Source organism: Aquarana catesbeiana, linkage group LG04, assembly GCF_042186555.1.
Source record: "Aquarana catesbeiana isolate 2022-GZ linkage group LG04, ASM4218655v1, whole genome shotgun sequence".
Lineage (NCBI taxonomy): Eukaryota > Metazoa > Chordata > Amphibia > Anura > Ranidae > Aquarana > Aquarana catesbeiana.
This window is the reverse complement of record NC_133327.1, coordinates 372,196,083-372,213,298: the sequence shown is the minus strand read 5'-3', so window position 1 is coordinate 372,213,298 and position 17,216 is coordinate 372,196,083. Positions and strand designations below refer to the sequence as shown.

At 43.3% G+C, this 17,216-nt stretch overlaps 1 protein-coding gene across 1 annotated transcript in view; it reads right to left on the bottom strand.

Moving 5' to 3' along the window:
* SLC16A10 (solute carrier family 16 member 10) overlaps positions 1-14,267 on the bottom strand; it is a 149,758-nt gene extending 135,491 nt beyond the window's left edge. The window contains exon 1 of the mRNA XM_073627089.1: positions 13,520-14,267. Coding sequence (XP_073483190.1) covers positions 13,520-13,898 — 379 coding nt within the window. The 5' untranslated portion in view covers positions 13,899-14,267. The remainder of the gene's footprint in view (positions 1-13,519) is intronic.
* Between the last annotated feature and the right edge of the window lie 2,949 nt (positions 14,268-17,216).

Here is a 17,216-nt window from a genome sequence, read left to right as displayed (position 1 = left end):
ATAATAATATTATAATAATAATAAAATGAATTTCTCCACGATTCACTATCGCTCAATTCTGCAAGTGTTCTAATTTACTATCGCTGTTTTCTAGCTGGTCTAAAACCACTTTTGACATAAAGGGACACTTTTTGGTTGCTATGGACAATCTCAAGTTTCCAGGCAGAAAGAACAGTATATATAATATAAAACTGCATGCAGGGCACTGGACAAAGTACTAGGGGCAAAAGGGTTGTGAAATAATTTCATACAGTACTGTAATCTGTAAGATTACAGTGTACTACTGTATGTATTATGAATTTTCAATTTTTTGAATTTGCCGCCAGGCTCCACCCCTGTTGATCGCGATGCTCGCAGGGAACGGAGCCCGGCACACAGAGGCATCGGGGCAGAGGACAGAGCCCACGGACACAGCGGAGGGACATCACAGGATCCTGGGGATAAGGTAAGTACACTGCACCAGGAACCTGCAATGCAATCCCGAGTGTGGCTCAGGGTTACCGCTAATGGTGCTGAAATTTAACCCCGAGCCACACTAAGGAAAACCGCCACGGAAGTTAAGGTAAGTCTTTCATAATGTGCTAGTATGTGATGCATTATGATACTTTATGACCTTAACTTGCAGGGGGAAGGTTTTTCTTTTTTTGTCCAGATTTTACTACTGCTTAATGGCCCATACACATGATCTGAATATCGTACAATAGATCGTACGACCTTTTTCACTTAATAGTTGCAAGTAGAAATTGAATAGGTAAATAAAGTCACGAAAATTCTCGTACGACAAAAAAAAATCAGAAGTGATGTTATGTGTTGTAATGTATTTGCATTGTATTTTCGGGCGACAACTATACTGACTAAACGAAAATCATACAATCTGGTATTGTACGAGGAAAATTTTCATGTTCGGTCGAATAATATCGGATGAACTGTCGTGATCCGCTCTCGAAAGTAGTGTACACACGATCCAAAAATCGTACGATTCTTCCTCGGACAACAGTTTTCATACGATATTCGGATCCTGTGTAGGAGCCATTACTGACTTTTTTTTATATCAGCGTATCTGTGGGGGAGATTCACTACAGCTGGCGCACACAGAATTTGGTGCAGCTGTGCATAGTAACCAATCAGTTTCTAGGTTCTATTGTCAAATTTATATTGAAGAAGCTAGAGTTTGAAGCTGATTGGTTACTATGCACAGCTGCATTAGATTCTGTGTGCACCAGTTTTAGTAAATCTCCCTCAATATGTGATAGAAAGCAAGAAGTAGTCGGTATGATTTTTCTCCTGCATCACAAACAAGGGTTACAGGAAGGACAGAGGTAGACTAGCACACTACAGCTATGGGAGTCTAAAAGCACTGAGTGGGCAGGCTATGCTCCCTCTATGCACCCTAAAGTTTCATTCAATTGTGACCAGAATGGATCTTTAAATGCCTATTTTTGGATTTGCAGTATTTACTACCAAACAGGCAGCTCACAGAGGAAGTAATTACAGATCTCATTTAATTCCCAGCCATGTGTTCATTACACATTACACACAAGTTCGTATAAAATATAGAGATTTAAGAAAAGGGGTAATAAATGTATGCTTTACTATAAATGTGGGACAACTTCAACTTTAACCACTTGAGCCCCGGACCATTATGCTGCCTAAGGACCAGAGGTCTTTTTCCAATTTGGCACTGCGTCGCTTTAACTGCTAATTGCGCGGTCATGCAATGCTGTACCCAAACGAAATTTGCGTCCTTTTCTTCCCACAAATAGAGCTTTCTTTTGATGGTATTTGATCACCTCTGCGGTTTTTATTTTTTGCGCTATAAACGGAAAAAGACCGAAAATTTTGAAAAAAAATGATATTTTCTACTTTTTGTTATAAAAAAAATCCAATAAACTAAATTTTAGTCATACATTTAGGCCAAAATGTATTCGGCCACATGTCTTTGGTAAAAAAAATGTCAATAAGCGTATATTTATTGGTTTGCGCAAAAGTTATAGCGTCTACAAACTAGGGTACATTTTCTGGAATTTACACAGCTTTTAGTTTATGACTGCCTATGTCATTTCTTGAGGTGCTAAAATGGCAGGGCAGTACAAAACCCCCCCAAATGACCCCATTTTGGAAAGTAGACACCCCAAGGAAATTGCTGAGAGGCATGTTGAACCCATTGAATATTTATTTTTTTTGTCCCAAGTGATTGAAAAATGACAAAAAAAAAAAAAAAAAAAAATATTTACAAAAAGTCGTCACTAAATGATATATTGCTCACACAGGCCATGGGCCTATGTGGAATTGCACCCCAAAATACATTTAGCTGCTTCTCCTGAGTATGGGGATACCACATGTGTGGGACTTTTTGGGAGCCTAGCCGCGTACGGGGCCCCGAAAACCAATCACCGCCTTCAGGATTTCTAAGGGTGTAAATTTTTGCTTTCACTCTTCACTGCCTATCACAGTTTCGGAGGCCATGGAATGCCCAGGTGGCACAAAACCCCCCAAAATGACCCCATTTTGGAAAGTAGACACCCCAAGCTATTTGCTGAGAGGCATATTGAGTCCATGGAATATTTTATATTTTGACACAAGTTGCGGGAAAGTGACACTTTTTTTTTTTTTTTTTTTTTTTTTCATAAAGTTGTCACTAAATGATATATTGCTCACACAGGCCATGGGCATATGTGGAATTGCACCCCAAAATACATTTAGCTGCTTCTCCTGAGTATGGGGATACCACATGTGTGGGACTTTTTGGGAGCCTAGCCGCGTACTGGACCCCGAAAACCAATCACTGCCTTCAGGATTTCTAAGGGTGAAAATTTTTGATTTCACTCTTTACTGCCTATCACAGTTTCGGAGGCCATGGAATGCCCAGGTGGCACAAAACCCCCCCAAATGACCCCATTTTGGAAAGTAGACACCCCAAGCTATTTGCTGAAAGGCATGGTGAGTATTTTGCAGCTCTCATTTGTTTTTGAAAATGAAGAAAGACAAGAAAAAACATTTTTTTTTTTTCTTTTTTCAATTTTCAAAACTTTGTGACAAAAAGTGAGGTCTGCAAAATACTCACTATACCTCTCAGCAAATAGCTTGGGGTGTCTACTTTCCAAAATGGGGTCATTTGGGGGGGTTTTGTGCCACCTGGGCATTCCATGGCCTCCGAAACTGTGATAGGCAGTGAAGAGTGAAATCAAAAATTCACGCCCTTAGAAAGCCTGAAGGCGGTGGTTGGTTTTCGGGGTCCCGTACGCGGCTAGGCTCCCAAAAAGTCTCACACATGTGGTATCCCCGTACTCAGGAGAAGCAGCAGAATGTATTTTGGGGTGTAATTTCACATATTTCCATGGCATGTTTGAGCAATATATCATTTAGTGACAACTTTGTGCAAAAAAAAAAAAAAAAAAAAAAAAAAAAAAAAATTTGTCTCTTTCCCGCAACTTGTGTCGCAATATAAAATATTCCATGGACTCGACATGCCTCTCAGCAAATAGCTTGGGGTGTCTACTTTCCAAAATGGGGTCATTTTGGGGGGTTTTGAACTGTCCTGGCATTTTATGCACAACATTTAGAAGCTTATGTCACACATCACCCACTCTTCTAACCACTTGAAGACAAAGCCCTTTCTGACACTTATTGTTTACATGAAAAAGTTTTTTTTTTTTGCAAAAAAATTACTTTGAACCCCCAAACATTATATATTTTTTTAAAGCAAATGCCCTACAGATTAAAATGGTGGGTGTTTCATTTTTTTTTTTCACACAGTAATTGCGCAGCGATTTTTCAAACGCATTTTTTGGGGAAAAAACACACTTTTTTAAATTTTAATGCACTAAAACACGCTATATTGCCCAAATGTTTGATGAAATAAAAAAGATGATCTTAGGCCGAGTACATGGATACCAAACATGACATGCTTTAAAATTGCGCACAAACGTGCAGTGGCAACAAAATAAATACATGTTTAAAAGCCTTCAAAAGCCTTTACAGGTTACCACTTTAGATTTACAGAGGAGGTCTACTGGAAAAATTACTGCACTCGATCTGGCCTTCGCGGTGATACCTCACATGCATGGTGCAATTGCTGTTTATGTTTGACGACAGACCGCCGCTTGCGTTCGCCTTAGCACGAGAGCAGGGGGCGACAGGGGTGTTTTTTTTTTTTTTTTTTTTTTTCTTTATTATTTTTTTGCTTTTTTAATCTTACTTTTAAACTGTTCCTTTCATATTTTTTTTTTTAATCATTTTTATTGTTATCTCGGGGAATGTAAATATCCCCTATGATAGCAATAGGTAGTGACAGGTACTCTTTTTTGAAAAAATTGTGGTCTATTAGACCCTAGATCTCTCCTCTGCCCTCAAAGCATCTGACCACACCAAGATCGGTGTGATAAAATGCTTCCCCAATTTCCCAATGGCGCTATTTACATCCGGCGAAATCTAAGTCATGAAATACTCGTAGCTTCCGGTTTCTTAGGCCATAGAGATGTTTGGAGCCACTCTGGTCTCTGATCAGCTCTATGGTCAGCTGGCTGAATCACCGGCTGCATTCTCAGGTTCCCTGTTGAGACAGGAGAGCCAGAGAAAAACACGGAAGACGGTGGGGGGGGGGGGGCATTCCCTCCCACGGCTTGTAAAAGCAGTCTAGAGGCTAATTAGCCGCTAGGATTGCTTTTACATGAAAGCCGACCGCTGGCTGAAAAGAATGATACCAAGATGATACCTAAACCTGCAGGCATCATTCTGGTATAACCACTCAAAGTCGTGAATGGCGTACCTGAAGACAAAAAAATGGTTAACAATGGTTAACAATAAAGCACAGTAAAGTGTAAATAATTACACACCTGAAAAACAAACATGATAAAACATAATAACAATAACAATAACAATAACAATAAAACATTGCAGAATAGAATACAGTAAAAAAGAGCAGAATAGAGAGAGAGAGAACAATAAAACAACAACTATTTTTTTTTATTTCATATTTTTTTTTTTTTTTACACTTTTTTTGTAACTAACTTTTATAACGGTAACCGGTTCCAGGTTCGGGTCTCTCAAAATGCGATGGCATCTTGGGAGACCCTGTGAAAGTGTGCCTAGTCTGTGCAATGCTGTACCCTACGCTAATACTCAACTAGTGAATGGTAGCGTTCAAAACATTCACCAATGCAAAGACCAGGATTGTCAGGACAGGAGGGACAATAATAGCGGGTGTCACGCCTATATCCGCGCTTGCTGCAGACACAACATCTTTTTTGGGGGGGTTCGTTGGGTAGGGGTACTCGGGAGGACATAAAAATGCCTCTCATGCAGCCGACTGCATTTGGTTGGGGATGTGAATGGGGGAAGTACGGGCGCTGCAGAAGCGGTGGGTTCCCAATTAGGATTGGCGAATGCAGCAGGAAGGGCACTATGGACACGACGGGCCTGTGTTTGTCTTCTTGGTGGCAGCGGGACACTACTTGTGCTTGCCACCTCACCAGCTTGAACTGCACTTATGGGACTCGCCACGTCACCAAGTGTTACTGCAGTGCTGGTTTGACTACGACCGGGGTGTACTAGGCCGCTGGCGCTTGCCAGTTCACCAAAACGCTACCAAAAAACGTTAGCGATCGCAGGGATCAGGCCTGACTCTGCGAACGCTGCAGTTATGCGTTTAGTGTTTTGTAAGTGTCAGTGATCGATCGATACTGCACTTGGGTGGGCTGGGCCGGGCCGGGCGGAGGGGCAAAACGCAGGTGCTAGCAGGTATCTGGGCTGATCCCACTAACACTGCGTTTTTGGGAACCCTAAACTGCTGGTGACGCTAGTATAGATCTGATCGGATCAGATATTGATGCGATCAGATACTATACCACTAAGGGAGGTGTACGGTGCGTGCGTGGGTGTTAGCGGTACTGGCGCTAATCTGACGCTGCCTGGGGCTGGTGCTTGCCAGTTCACCAAAACGCTACAAAAAAAACTGTTAGCGATCGCAGGGATCAGGCCTGACTCTGCGAACGCTGCAGTTATGCGTTTAGTGTTTTGTAAGTGTCAGTGATCGATCGATACTGCACTTGGGTGGGCTGGGCTGGGCTGGGCCGGGCGGAGGGGCAAAACGCAGGTGCTAGCAGGTATCTGGGCTGATTCCGCTAACACTGCGTTTTTGGGAACCCTAAACTGCTGGGGACGCTAGTATAGATCTGATCGGATAAGATATTGATCCGTTCAGATACTATACCACTAAGGGAGGCGTATGCTGCGTGCGTGGGTGTTAGCGGTACTGGCGCTAACCTGACGCCTGGGGCTGGTGCTTGCCAGTTCACCAAAATGCTACCAAAAAAACTGTTAGCGATCGCAGGGATCAGGCCTGACTCTGAACGCTGCAGTTATGCGTTTAGTGTTTTGTAAGTGACAGTGATCGATCGATACTGCACTTAGGTGGGCTGGGCGGAGGCACAAAACGCAGGTGCTAGCAGGTATCTGGGCTGATCCCGCTAACACTGCGTTTTTGGGAACCCTAAACTGCTGGGGACGCTAGTATAGATCTGATCGGATCAGATATTGATCCGTACAGATACTATACCACTAAGGGAGGCGTATGCTGCATGCGTGGGTGTTAGCGGTACTGGCGCTAATCTGACGCTGCCTGGGGCGACGCATATCACCGCCGGGCGATCAGGGGGCTAAACCTTTATTTGGTAATAAACGGCGGGTGCCCTGACACTATAAAAAATAAACGAAATAACCAGCGTCATCCGTAACGGTTATACGGTGATCAGTGGTGAAAGGGTTAACTAGGGGGCAATCAAGGGGTTAAAACATTTATTCGGTAGTATATGGGGGTCCCTGTCTCTATAAAACGCTGACGGCGAACCTAAATATTTACGTCCCTAACTAGCGTCACCAGCGACACTAATACAGCGATCAGAAAAATGATCGCTTAGCAACACTGGTGACAGGGGGTGATCAAGGGGTTAAAACTTTATTAGGGGGGGTTAGGGGGGTACCCTAGACCTAAAGGGGGGTAATACTAACTGTCCCAACACTGTAACTGTCACAAACTGACACTATGCAGTAATCAGAAAAAAAAAAAAAAAAAAAAACAAAAAAACTGCTGGTGTCAGTTTGTGACAGGGGGGGGGGGGTGATTGGGGGGGGATCGGGGGGCGATCGGGGGGGGGATCGGAGTGTTTTGTGTGCCTGGCATGTTCTACTGTGTGTGTGTGTGTTGTGCACTCACATAGATGTCTTCTCTCCTCGGGCCGGAACGGAAAATACCGACCCGAGGGGAGATGACATCACTTCCTTTGCTGCTGTTTAGCATACAGCAGCAAAGGAGTGTTTTCATTGGCCGGCGGCGATCGCGAGGGGGGGCCACGAACGGATGGTCTCCCCCTCATCACGGATCGCCGCTGGACAAAAGACGACCGCCTCGGGCACCGGGGGGGGGTCCGATCGGACCCCCCACCCGCGGAAGGCAAATCACGTACCCTGTACGTGATTTTGCCTGTCCGTGCCACTTTGCCGACGTACATCGGCGTGAGGCGGTCGTCAAGTGGTTAATTGCTGCATACTGCAACAAATGTGTGGTTTGCGTCTTTTCTTTTTTTTAGAGAACATGATGTCATATTTTAGGAAACATTGTTTTTCTTTGCCTCTGAATAAATGGGGGCCCTTTTAGTTCAGTTTCTCTAAAAATATCCTTGTTTGCAGCTTTCAGGGAGCTGTGGCTGCAGTTTATAGACTTGGAACACAGTTCTTCAAACACATCTCCTCTGACTCTCATGATTATAAAAAAATAGGCTGAGAAGAAGGCCTGTTGGAATGTTTCAACTCACTTAATAAATAGAACTGACCATCCAGGTTCTTTGACTGAACAAAATACAAATATACTTATATGCAAGTTTAGCTTGTTTTATTAGAATCACGATCCACTGAAAAAAAAAAAAAAAAAAAAAAAGATTTTTAAGAACTATTTATATATTATTTATATTTTGTCATATGAGAGTACTGAAGTATTAGTTGAAGACTTGAACTATCTTAATGCCTGTGAAAAACTTCTATTTTAGAACCCCTTGCTGCACGTACTTTACAACGGGAAGCAATCTAATCCACAGAGTGTGTGTGCTGTTCTATTTTGGCTCACAGGCCATTTGTGTTGGACGTATTTATGACTAAAGAGCTCAACATTTGCGGCCTGCATGGAAGCAAGGAGTTCAATACACAGTTGAGGAATAGGAAGACCCTACTAACATTCCTCAGAACAAAAGAGTCAAGGGGAAGTTGTCTGCTCCTATCTCATGAGGACTTGTGACTCTTGCTTGCTGTGCAGTATTAATGCTTAGACAGCCTAAGTATATGTTAAAGTGTGCATAAAGGCTGCGAGCACTACCAGAAACGAATGTATGCAATGTGTTAATATGAAACTGGTATAGATGATGTCATGTCTTCTTTTAGCTGAACCAAGCATTTCCATACAGTTGATAGAAGCAACAAAAAAAGAAAACTATAAACATTACGGGGTGATGTATTAAAGGAGTAGAGCTGATCACTTAAGTTTAGGGTACACTTTGCAATGTGAATGTTAACGTAGCTTTGTAAATAAGCTACAGTTTTGTTTGTTTTGAATACCAAGTTATGTGCAAAAAAAATTTAATAAACAGGATTTTTGTGTACACATGTTTGGGTGATTGAAATTATTCACTGTGGTGAATGAACATTCACTTTGCTATGAACATAAAGCTCACCTTGCTTTATGTTCCACGTGCTGCTTGACATTTTATGGCATTATATATTATATTATAACATGCCTAAATCCTAGATCAGTACCAAATATAGTGGTATTACACATAAGTTAACAAAATATAACATGTAATTACTTAGTTTATCTTTGTATATATGTGTTAAATAAACTGATTTACTATAATTTAAGTAAGGTAAGATGAGTTTGCCTTCACTTTATGCAGTCAATCACATGCAAAAAAAAAGTTCCTTTTGTTTCCTTTTAAATTCTCCTGTTTTCTATCAGCTATTTAAAGTAAACATAGGTTTAATCCACCTCCCCTACATTTCACTTTAGTTTGCTAGTCCAGTCCCATTGCCTCAAATTGATACCCCTGGATAAGGTCTGCTAGAATTTGCATATGAAAAACACTACTGCTGGCACTTGCGAATGTTAACATTCCACTGTCCTTCTCTGCAGGAAATAAGTAGAATTAAAATGATACTAATCATCCATCAGCAGAATAGATTCTGGGCCCTTTTCCGCATGCATGTGTTTGGGTTACAGCTTGCATGCTGGGCCATTTAAAACAAGGAGTAGCCTTTGTACACTTAGGTTTCTTTTTTGTTTAATGGGGTCCTTACAGACCTTATAGACCTTTGTCAGAAATTATATGAAAAATATGTTCAAAGGATGATGTCTGCATGATTTTTTATATCGGTTTTCTTTGTATATGTGTGCAGTTTTCATATACTATACCAATGGTGGTCAACTTACTTGACATTGGGAGACTCAAGTGTGGCCCCTGACATCACTAAAGGTCGGCACATAATATTCAGTAAATATAGAAGCACACAAAACTGCCAGAAACTGCACACATGCAACAGGAGATGATCAGAGACTACTAGCATGCTACCAGAGATGGTAAGAAACTATGAGCATTTTGCAAGTGATAGTCAGAGACTGCAGACATAATACAAAACATGGTCAGGGGCTGCACTGTACAAGAGATGGTCATAAAATGTGGACATGCTACAAGAGATGGTCAGAGATTATGGGGTTTATTTACTAAAGGCAAATCCACTTTGCACTATAAGTGCACTTGTAAGTGCAGTCGCTGTAGATCTGAGGGGAAGCTCTGAAATTAGGGGAAGCTCTGAAATTAGGGGAAGCTCTGCTGATTTTATCATCCAATCGTGTACAAGCAAAAAAGCTGTTTTTTATTTTCCTTGCATGTCCCACTCAGATCTACAGTGACTGCACTTCCAAGTGCACTTGTAGTACAAAGTGGATTTACCTTTAGTAAATAACCCCCTATGAGTATACTACAAGAGATGGTCGGAGACTGCAGACATACTAAAAGAGATGGACATAGAATGTGATCATTCTACAAGAGAATGTCAGAGACTGTGGCCATGCTGCAGGAGATGATCAGAGACGTCAAAAATTACAGCTTCAGGAAGCAGTCATAGTCTGGAGAGACATTACATTAGATTGCGAGAGATCACTGCTATTACAGGCCCTTTACAAATCTTGCTCTCAGCAAGATCCATTTTAAAAGATTACAGCAGTGGTATCCAAACTGTGGCCCAGGGGCCAGATGTGGCACTTTGCTTGCTTTCATCTGCCTTGGAGGTACTATTTCTCCCACGTATACGAGGAACTATTCCTCCCACTGATACCAACAACTGGCCATAATTCCTGCCACTGACATCAGTGATGAGGTACTATTCCTTCAACCGACACCAACAATGGGGCATAAGTCCTGCCACTGACACCAATGATACAAGGAACTACTCCATCCAATGACAACAATGAGGTATTATTCCTTCCACTGACACCAACGATGGGGCATAATTCCTGCCACTGACACCAACAATGAAGTACTATTCCTTCCACTGACACCAACATGGGGCATAATTCCTGCCACTGACACCAACAATGGGCTATTGTTGGCCATTTTCAACTCCTACTAGCCACAATCTGCCCCCCCCCCTAAAGCCTGAAGGACAGTAAACAGTCCCTTTGATTAGAAACTTTGGAGACCCCTGAATTAGCAAAAAAAAAATACAAAGACAACCAAGATGGGCTTCCCTCAAGAATTAAATGCTCGTTTAAGTCTAGGGGGCTGGAAAAGGCACTTTTACTTACATGAGCCTATCCTACAACAGGCTTCCTCCAGGCTGCAAGGGCAGTCTCCGCAGCCACTTCTCCCTTATGCTCTGGTGGTTGCAGGTCCTCTGATGTCATTAAGACCAATGCAGAGCCTATAGCCCTGCACTGGGCATGAGAATGCCAAGAGACCACTCACTGCCATGTGTAGGGGAGAAGAAGAGAGCGCTGGCTGCCAGGGAAGTGGAAGATTGTGTAGGTAATGCTATCCGAGCCCCACTACAAAGGATGAGTTTTACTTTCCCCAGAGATAGGTTTTCAGTCAAAAGCTGGCCACACACTAGTAGAATTTAATTTAAAATTTTTCATTTTTAGAATTTTTTTTCTATTTTCTAATTATTAGTGGAGTCAAAATGATGTTTGCTTTCGACCAAAGTAAGGAGAAAATGTTGTAATGCCACGTACACACGTTCGGAATTCTCGTCAGAAAAAGATATGACGGCTTTTCCAACGGGTTTCCGCTCAAGTTTACCTTGCATACACACAGTCACGCAAACCTTCGCTGAACTTACGGCCGTCAAGAACGCGATGACGTACAACACTACGACGAGCTGAGAAAATGAAGTTCAATGCTTCCGCGCATGCGTAGAATTGTTTCCAAGCATGCGTAGGTATTTTGCACGTCGGAATTGCCACAGACGATCGCATTTTCGGATCGGAACTTTTCCCGACCGAAAAATTGAGAACACGCTCCCAATCTTTTGCTGGCTGGAATTCTGCCAGCAAAAGTACGATGGAGCATATACACGGTCGCATTTTCCGACGAAAAACTCTCATCGGTCTTTTGTGGGCCGAAATTCCAATTGTGTGTACACGGCAAAACAGCAGGATGGAAAATGTTCCCCAAACAAAGGAGTTCCTAAAAGTGCATGTGGTTTTTGTGTGGAAAAATTACATTCATTCCAAAACCGAAAGATAAAAGAACACAACATTGTTTCAGTCATTGAATGTACTGAGAGTTTTCATACCGATGTTCATACAACCTTTGTTTGAAAATCTATTAGTATTTGGTCAGTTTAAGGAGTATACTGGTTGGTGAAATGAGCTGGGAATTTTTTCTGGTTTTGTCTTGCAGGGTCGATTTACTAAAGGCAAATATACTGCACTTTGCAAGAGCAGTTGCTCCAGAGCTTAGTTAATGAGCAGAAGCTCTGCTGCCTTCCATTATCCAATCATGTGCAAGCAAAATTGCTGTTTTTTCTATTTCCCTTGCACCTGATTGGCTATTCTTTGCAAAGTGAATCTTTACCTCATTTACTAAGCTTTGGAGCAACTGCTTTTGCAGAGTGTAACTGCACTTTTCAAAGTGCAAAGTCTTTTTGCCTTTAGTAAATCAACCCCTATGTGCCTTCACTGGCTTGAGCAAGCACCAAACACCCAGGGGACCACACAGTAAGTTGCAAAGGTCCGCAGTCTAGGCACCAGGGTCCTATACTCTTGTCTGAGGAAGTGAGGTTTTGAAAGTTTCATTGTAAAGCTAAGTTAGACAACAAGGTGTAAAAAAAAAAAAAAAACAAACAAACTTTCATATGAGTATGCAGAAGTTTGAATTTAAGCCTCATACACACGATGAGAATATCGGATGAATATTCGTCAAGTTATTTTGCATGGTTTTTTTTGCATGCTTGTCTTATATCGAAAATGAAGAGGTTACTAAAGTTACAAACATTCTCATACGACAGAATACGGCTTTGGAAGTGATGTAATGTATTCTTTTGTTTCCAAATATTGTGTATTCTTGGTCTCCCGATTTTTTTCGGGAGGAATACTGTTCTGATTGAATGAAAATCATTCATGCTGGTATCATACAAGAAATATTTTCGTGTTTGTCCCTTTGGATATTTTTGCATGAATTGTCGTGATCGGCTCTCAAAAGCTGTGAACTAATGATCAGACTATCGTACGATCGCTCTGAAATCAGTATTTTTCATCTGATTTTCTCATTGTGCGTACTAAGCAATAGCATAGCTCCCAAATGTCCCTGATTTGGGGGGACTGTCCCTGATTTGGAGCAATGTCCGTCTGTCCCTCATTCCTCCTCATTTGTCCCTCATTTTGGTCTGATCCATATAGTTGTATAGAAAATGCACTTTTTATCTTTCAAAAAGTGTTTCCCAGTGCTAAACCTTTCATCAAATTTCTAAATTGCTGCATTTGTACATTTTTAGAGCCAATATATAGGAATAGTAGTAGTAAAAAAAAAAAGCCCTTATGTATCTAATTAACTTTTTTTTTTTGGTTAATTCTCTTGTAATGGGGTGTATTAGGGGACGTGTCCTATGCCTACATACATTTGTTAGTAGGTGTCCCTCATTCCCATCTCAAATTGTTGGGAGGTATGCAATAGGGTGTTATCATATACCGGATAGCTGAACATATTGAGAGAAATTAACTAAAAGTGGAGTAGCTGTGCATGGCAACCAATCAGCTTCTAGCTTTCCTTTTTTCAAAGCTCAACTGAACAAACTGAAGTTGGAAACTGATAAGTTGCCATGCACAAGCTGCTCTAGTTTTGCAGTGAAAGTTTTGGGGGTGCCCTCTCTTCTTCAGGAGATACCCAGGGCAAGCCCTGGGGGTATGGGATAGAGTGCAGCATGGCAGTAAGTTACCACAATCTGTGATGGGTACCCTGCGCCCACATGCCCAAATCACCTGTTTTAAAAGCCAGATGGTGATCATCCTTGGAACCAAACCTCTCCATAAGGACCACGAAGAGGACCCCGCAGGCGTTCTGGATGCCAAACACCGAGCCATTGCACCACATGGCGGAGAGCATGACTACCCACCCCCAGCCTCCTTCTGGGGGTACAAACTCAGTCTGTCCTGGGGCAGGTTCAGGAGGTTCTTCTTCTCCAGCTTCCAGCTTCTTCTCCTGCTCTCCTGCTGAGCTCCACTCTCCATTCTCTCTCTTCTCCTCCACCAGAGGTGAGCTCTCCTCAGCTGCCTTGTCTTCTCCTGGGGACTCTTGTGTGGGGCCAGGCACCTCCTCAGCCTCCAGTGCCTGCTCACTAGGGGACTTGTCGTCAGTCATCTCAGCACACAGTGATCACAACAGGAAGAGCTCTGTGTAACGTGGAACCTGGCTGCTGCAGACAAGAAAAGAACAACTTGTCTTCTACGACTTCAGGCTCCAGCTAGGGGCAGAGTATGATCCCAGCACGGAGCAGTCTACCTGCTTTGTTCCTGCCCCTTCCCTCCTGTGTCCTGACTTCTGTCACCTCGGACAAGCCGACTGAAGGCTGACTTGAGCGAGGTCTCATGTTTTTTTTTTAATCTATATGTAGGGAAAACCTTTGGAAGAGGCGTGCCGGGCCGGTGGAGGGAAGTCCTGGAGTGTGGCCGCCCTCAGTCACTCAGCGCGGGAGGGGAGCTGACAGAACCTCTCTCTGCACGAGTCTATATATCGGCCTGTGTGAGCTGTGAGGGAGGAAGTGTGCGCAGACTCTCCCTCAGGGAGGAAATGTCACATAAACTTCCAGCACTTCTCATAAAGTAATGAGCCCGACTTCCCTCATGGACAAAGGATATGCGGGTGACGCCTGATAACATCGTTATCACCCTCCTATTCCCATAATAGCTATTTATATAACCTGCATGCTACAAAATTAGCAGAAAATGACAAAATAAGCCATTTCTGATATAGGGGCGTTGCTAGGTCTACAAAAGATCTGGGGCTAGAGCCCATAACAGCGTAGTAAAGAAAGTCATACGCTTGGGCGGGCATACACATATACATATACAGTAATATACGTGTGTATATCCCCAGAGAGCCCCCCACTTACATCAGGGTCCCCAGAGAGCCCCCTCTTGCATCAAGGTCCCCAGAGAGCCCCCCCCTTTAAATTAGGGTCCTCAGAGAGCCTCCCCCTTAAAATCAGGGTCCCCAGAGAGCTGTCCCTTAAAATCAGGGTCCCCAGAGAGCCGTCCCTTAAAATCAGGGTCCCCGGAGAGCCTCCCCTCCCCTTGGGGACCCCTGCAGAGACTCGGGGCTATGGGCCCCAGATTCGAGGCTATAGCCACAAAAGCCTAGTGACGTCACTGTATGTATATATATATGTATATATACACACCTATCACTCATAACTTTCTGAGCACCCAGCTATTATTGAGTAGGTCTCCCTTTTTTTATTTTTTTTTTAATTTACTACAGGTACTTATATTGCGCTGTCATTTATGCAGTACTACTTCAATACCGGGCACTTTCACCCCCTTCCTGCTCAGGGCAATTTTCAGCTTTCAGCGCTGTCGCACTTTGAATGACAATTGCGCAATCGTGCTACACTGTTCCCATGTGAAATTGTTATCATTTTCTTCACACAAATAGAGCTTTCTTTTGGTGATATTTAAAGCAGAGTTCCACCCAGAAATGGAACTTCCACTTTTCGGAATCCCCCCCCCCCCCACCGACTTCACATTTGGCACCTTTCATGGGGGGGAGCAGATACTTGTATAATCCAGGTATTTGCTCCCACTTCTGGGCATAGATAGCCGCGGATATCTATGCTATATCCGGCACCTCCTCCGCCGTCGTCCCCCGCCTGCTGTCTTCTTGGGAGACACACAGGTCCCAGAAGACAGCAGGGACCAGTGGAATCGAGCGACATGCGCAGTAGGGAACCAGGCTTCACTTCCGGATTCCCTTACCGAAGATGCCGGTGCCTCCACCCAAGAGCCGAGGGACAGATCGGCTTTGGGTGCCGACATCGTGGGCGCCCTAGACAGGTAGGTGTCCATATTTTAAAAGTCAGCAGCTGCAGTATTTGTAGCTGCTGACTTTAAAAAAAAAAATTTGGTGGAACTCCGCTTTAATCACTGCTGGGTTTTTTATTTTTTACAAAAAAAAGACAGAAAATGTAAAAAAAAAAAATAAACGTTTTTCTTAGTTTCTGTCAGTAAATTTTGTAAATAAGTCATTTTTCTCCTTCACTGATGTGCGCTGATGAGGCTGCACTGATGGGCACTGATGAGGCAGCACTTATGGACACTGATTAGGTGGCACTGATGAGGAGGCACTAATATGCCGCACTTATGGGCACTGATGGGTGGCGCTGGTGGGCACTGATAGGTGGCACTGATGGGCACGGATAGGCGGCACTGATGGGCACTGAATGCCAGCACTGACTGGCATCACTAATGGGCACTGATTGCTGGGACTTCTGGTGCTTTATTGTAATCAGTGCCCTGATTACATCTGTTGCAGTCCCCTGCAAGGAGATGCCGCTGATTGGCTCTCCTTGCCACACACTCTGTCAGTGTGAGGCGATGAGAGCCAATTACCAGCCCTTCCGTGTTTACATGTGACCGGCTGTGATTGGACACAGCTGATTACACAGATATTTTTACAGAGATCGGGTTGCGCTGTGTCCTAGCAACATAGCGCGGCTGCGACCGCTGTGCGCCCCCAAGCACGCGTGGGTGTGGCCGTTACGGTGCACCATCATATGATGTCCACCTGGAACGAGAGCCGCACCATCCGTCATTTGACAGTGGGCGGGCGGCAAGTGGTTAAACATACAGTGAGGGAAAAAAGTATTTGATCCCCGCTGATTTTGTACGTTTGCCCACTGACAAAGAAATAAACAGTCTATAATTTTAATGGTAGGTTTACTTTAACAGTGAGAGACAGAATACCAAAAAAATATCCAGAAAAACACATTTCAGGAAAGTTATAAATTGATTTGCATTTTAATGAGTGAAATAAGTATTTGATCCCCTATCAATCAGCAAGATTTCTGGCTCCCAGGTGTCTTCTTTACAGGTAACAAGCTTAGATTAGGCGCACTCTCTTAAAGGGAATGTTCCTAATCTCAGCTTGTTACCTGTATATAAGACACCTGTCCACAGAAGCAATCAATCAGATTCCATTCTCTCCACAATGGCCAAGACCAAAGAACTGTCCAAGGGTGTCAGGAACACCATTGTAGACCTACACAAGACTGGAATGGGCTATAAGGCCAATTCGCCAAGCAGCTTGATGAGGGGGTGACAACAGTTGGTGCAATTATTCGCACATGGAAGAAACACAAAATAATGGTCAGTCTCCCTTGGTCTGGGGCTTCATGCAAGATCTCACCTCGTGGAGTTTCAATCATCATGAGAACGGTGAGGAATCAGCTTAGAACCTCACAGGAGAATCTTGTCAATGATCTCAAGGCAGCTGGATCACAGTCACCAGGAAAACAATTGGTAACACACTACATTGTGAAGGGCTGAAATCCTGCTGCGCCCGCAAGGTCCCCTGCTCAAGAAAGCACATGTGCAGGCCCGTCTGAAGTTTGCTAATGAACATCTGAATGATTCAGAGGAGAACTGGGTGAAAGTGTTGAGGTCAGATGAGACCAAAATCAAG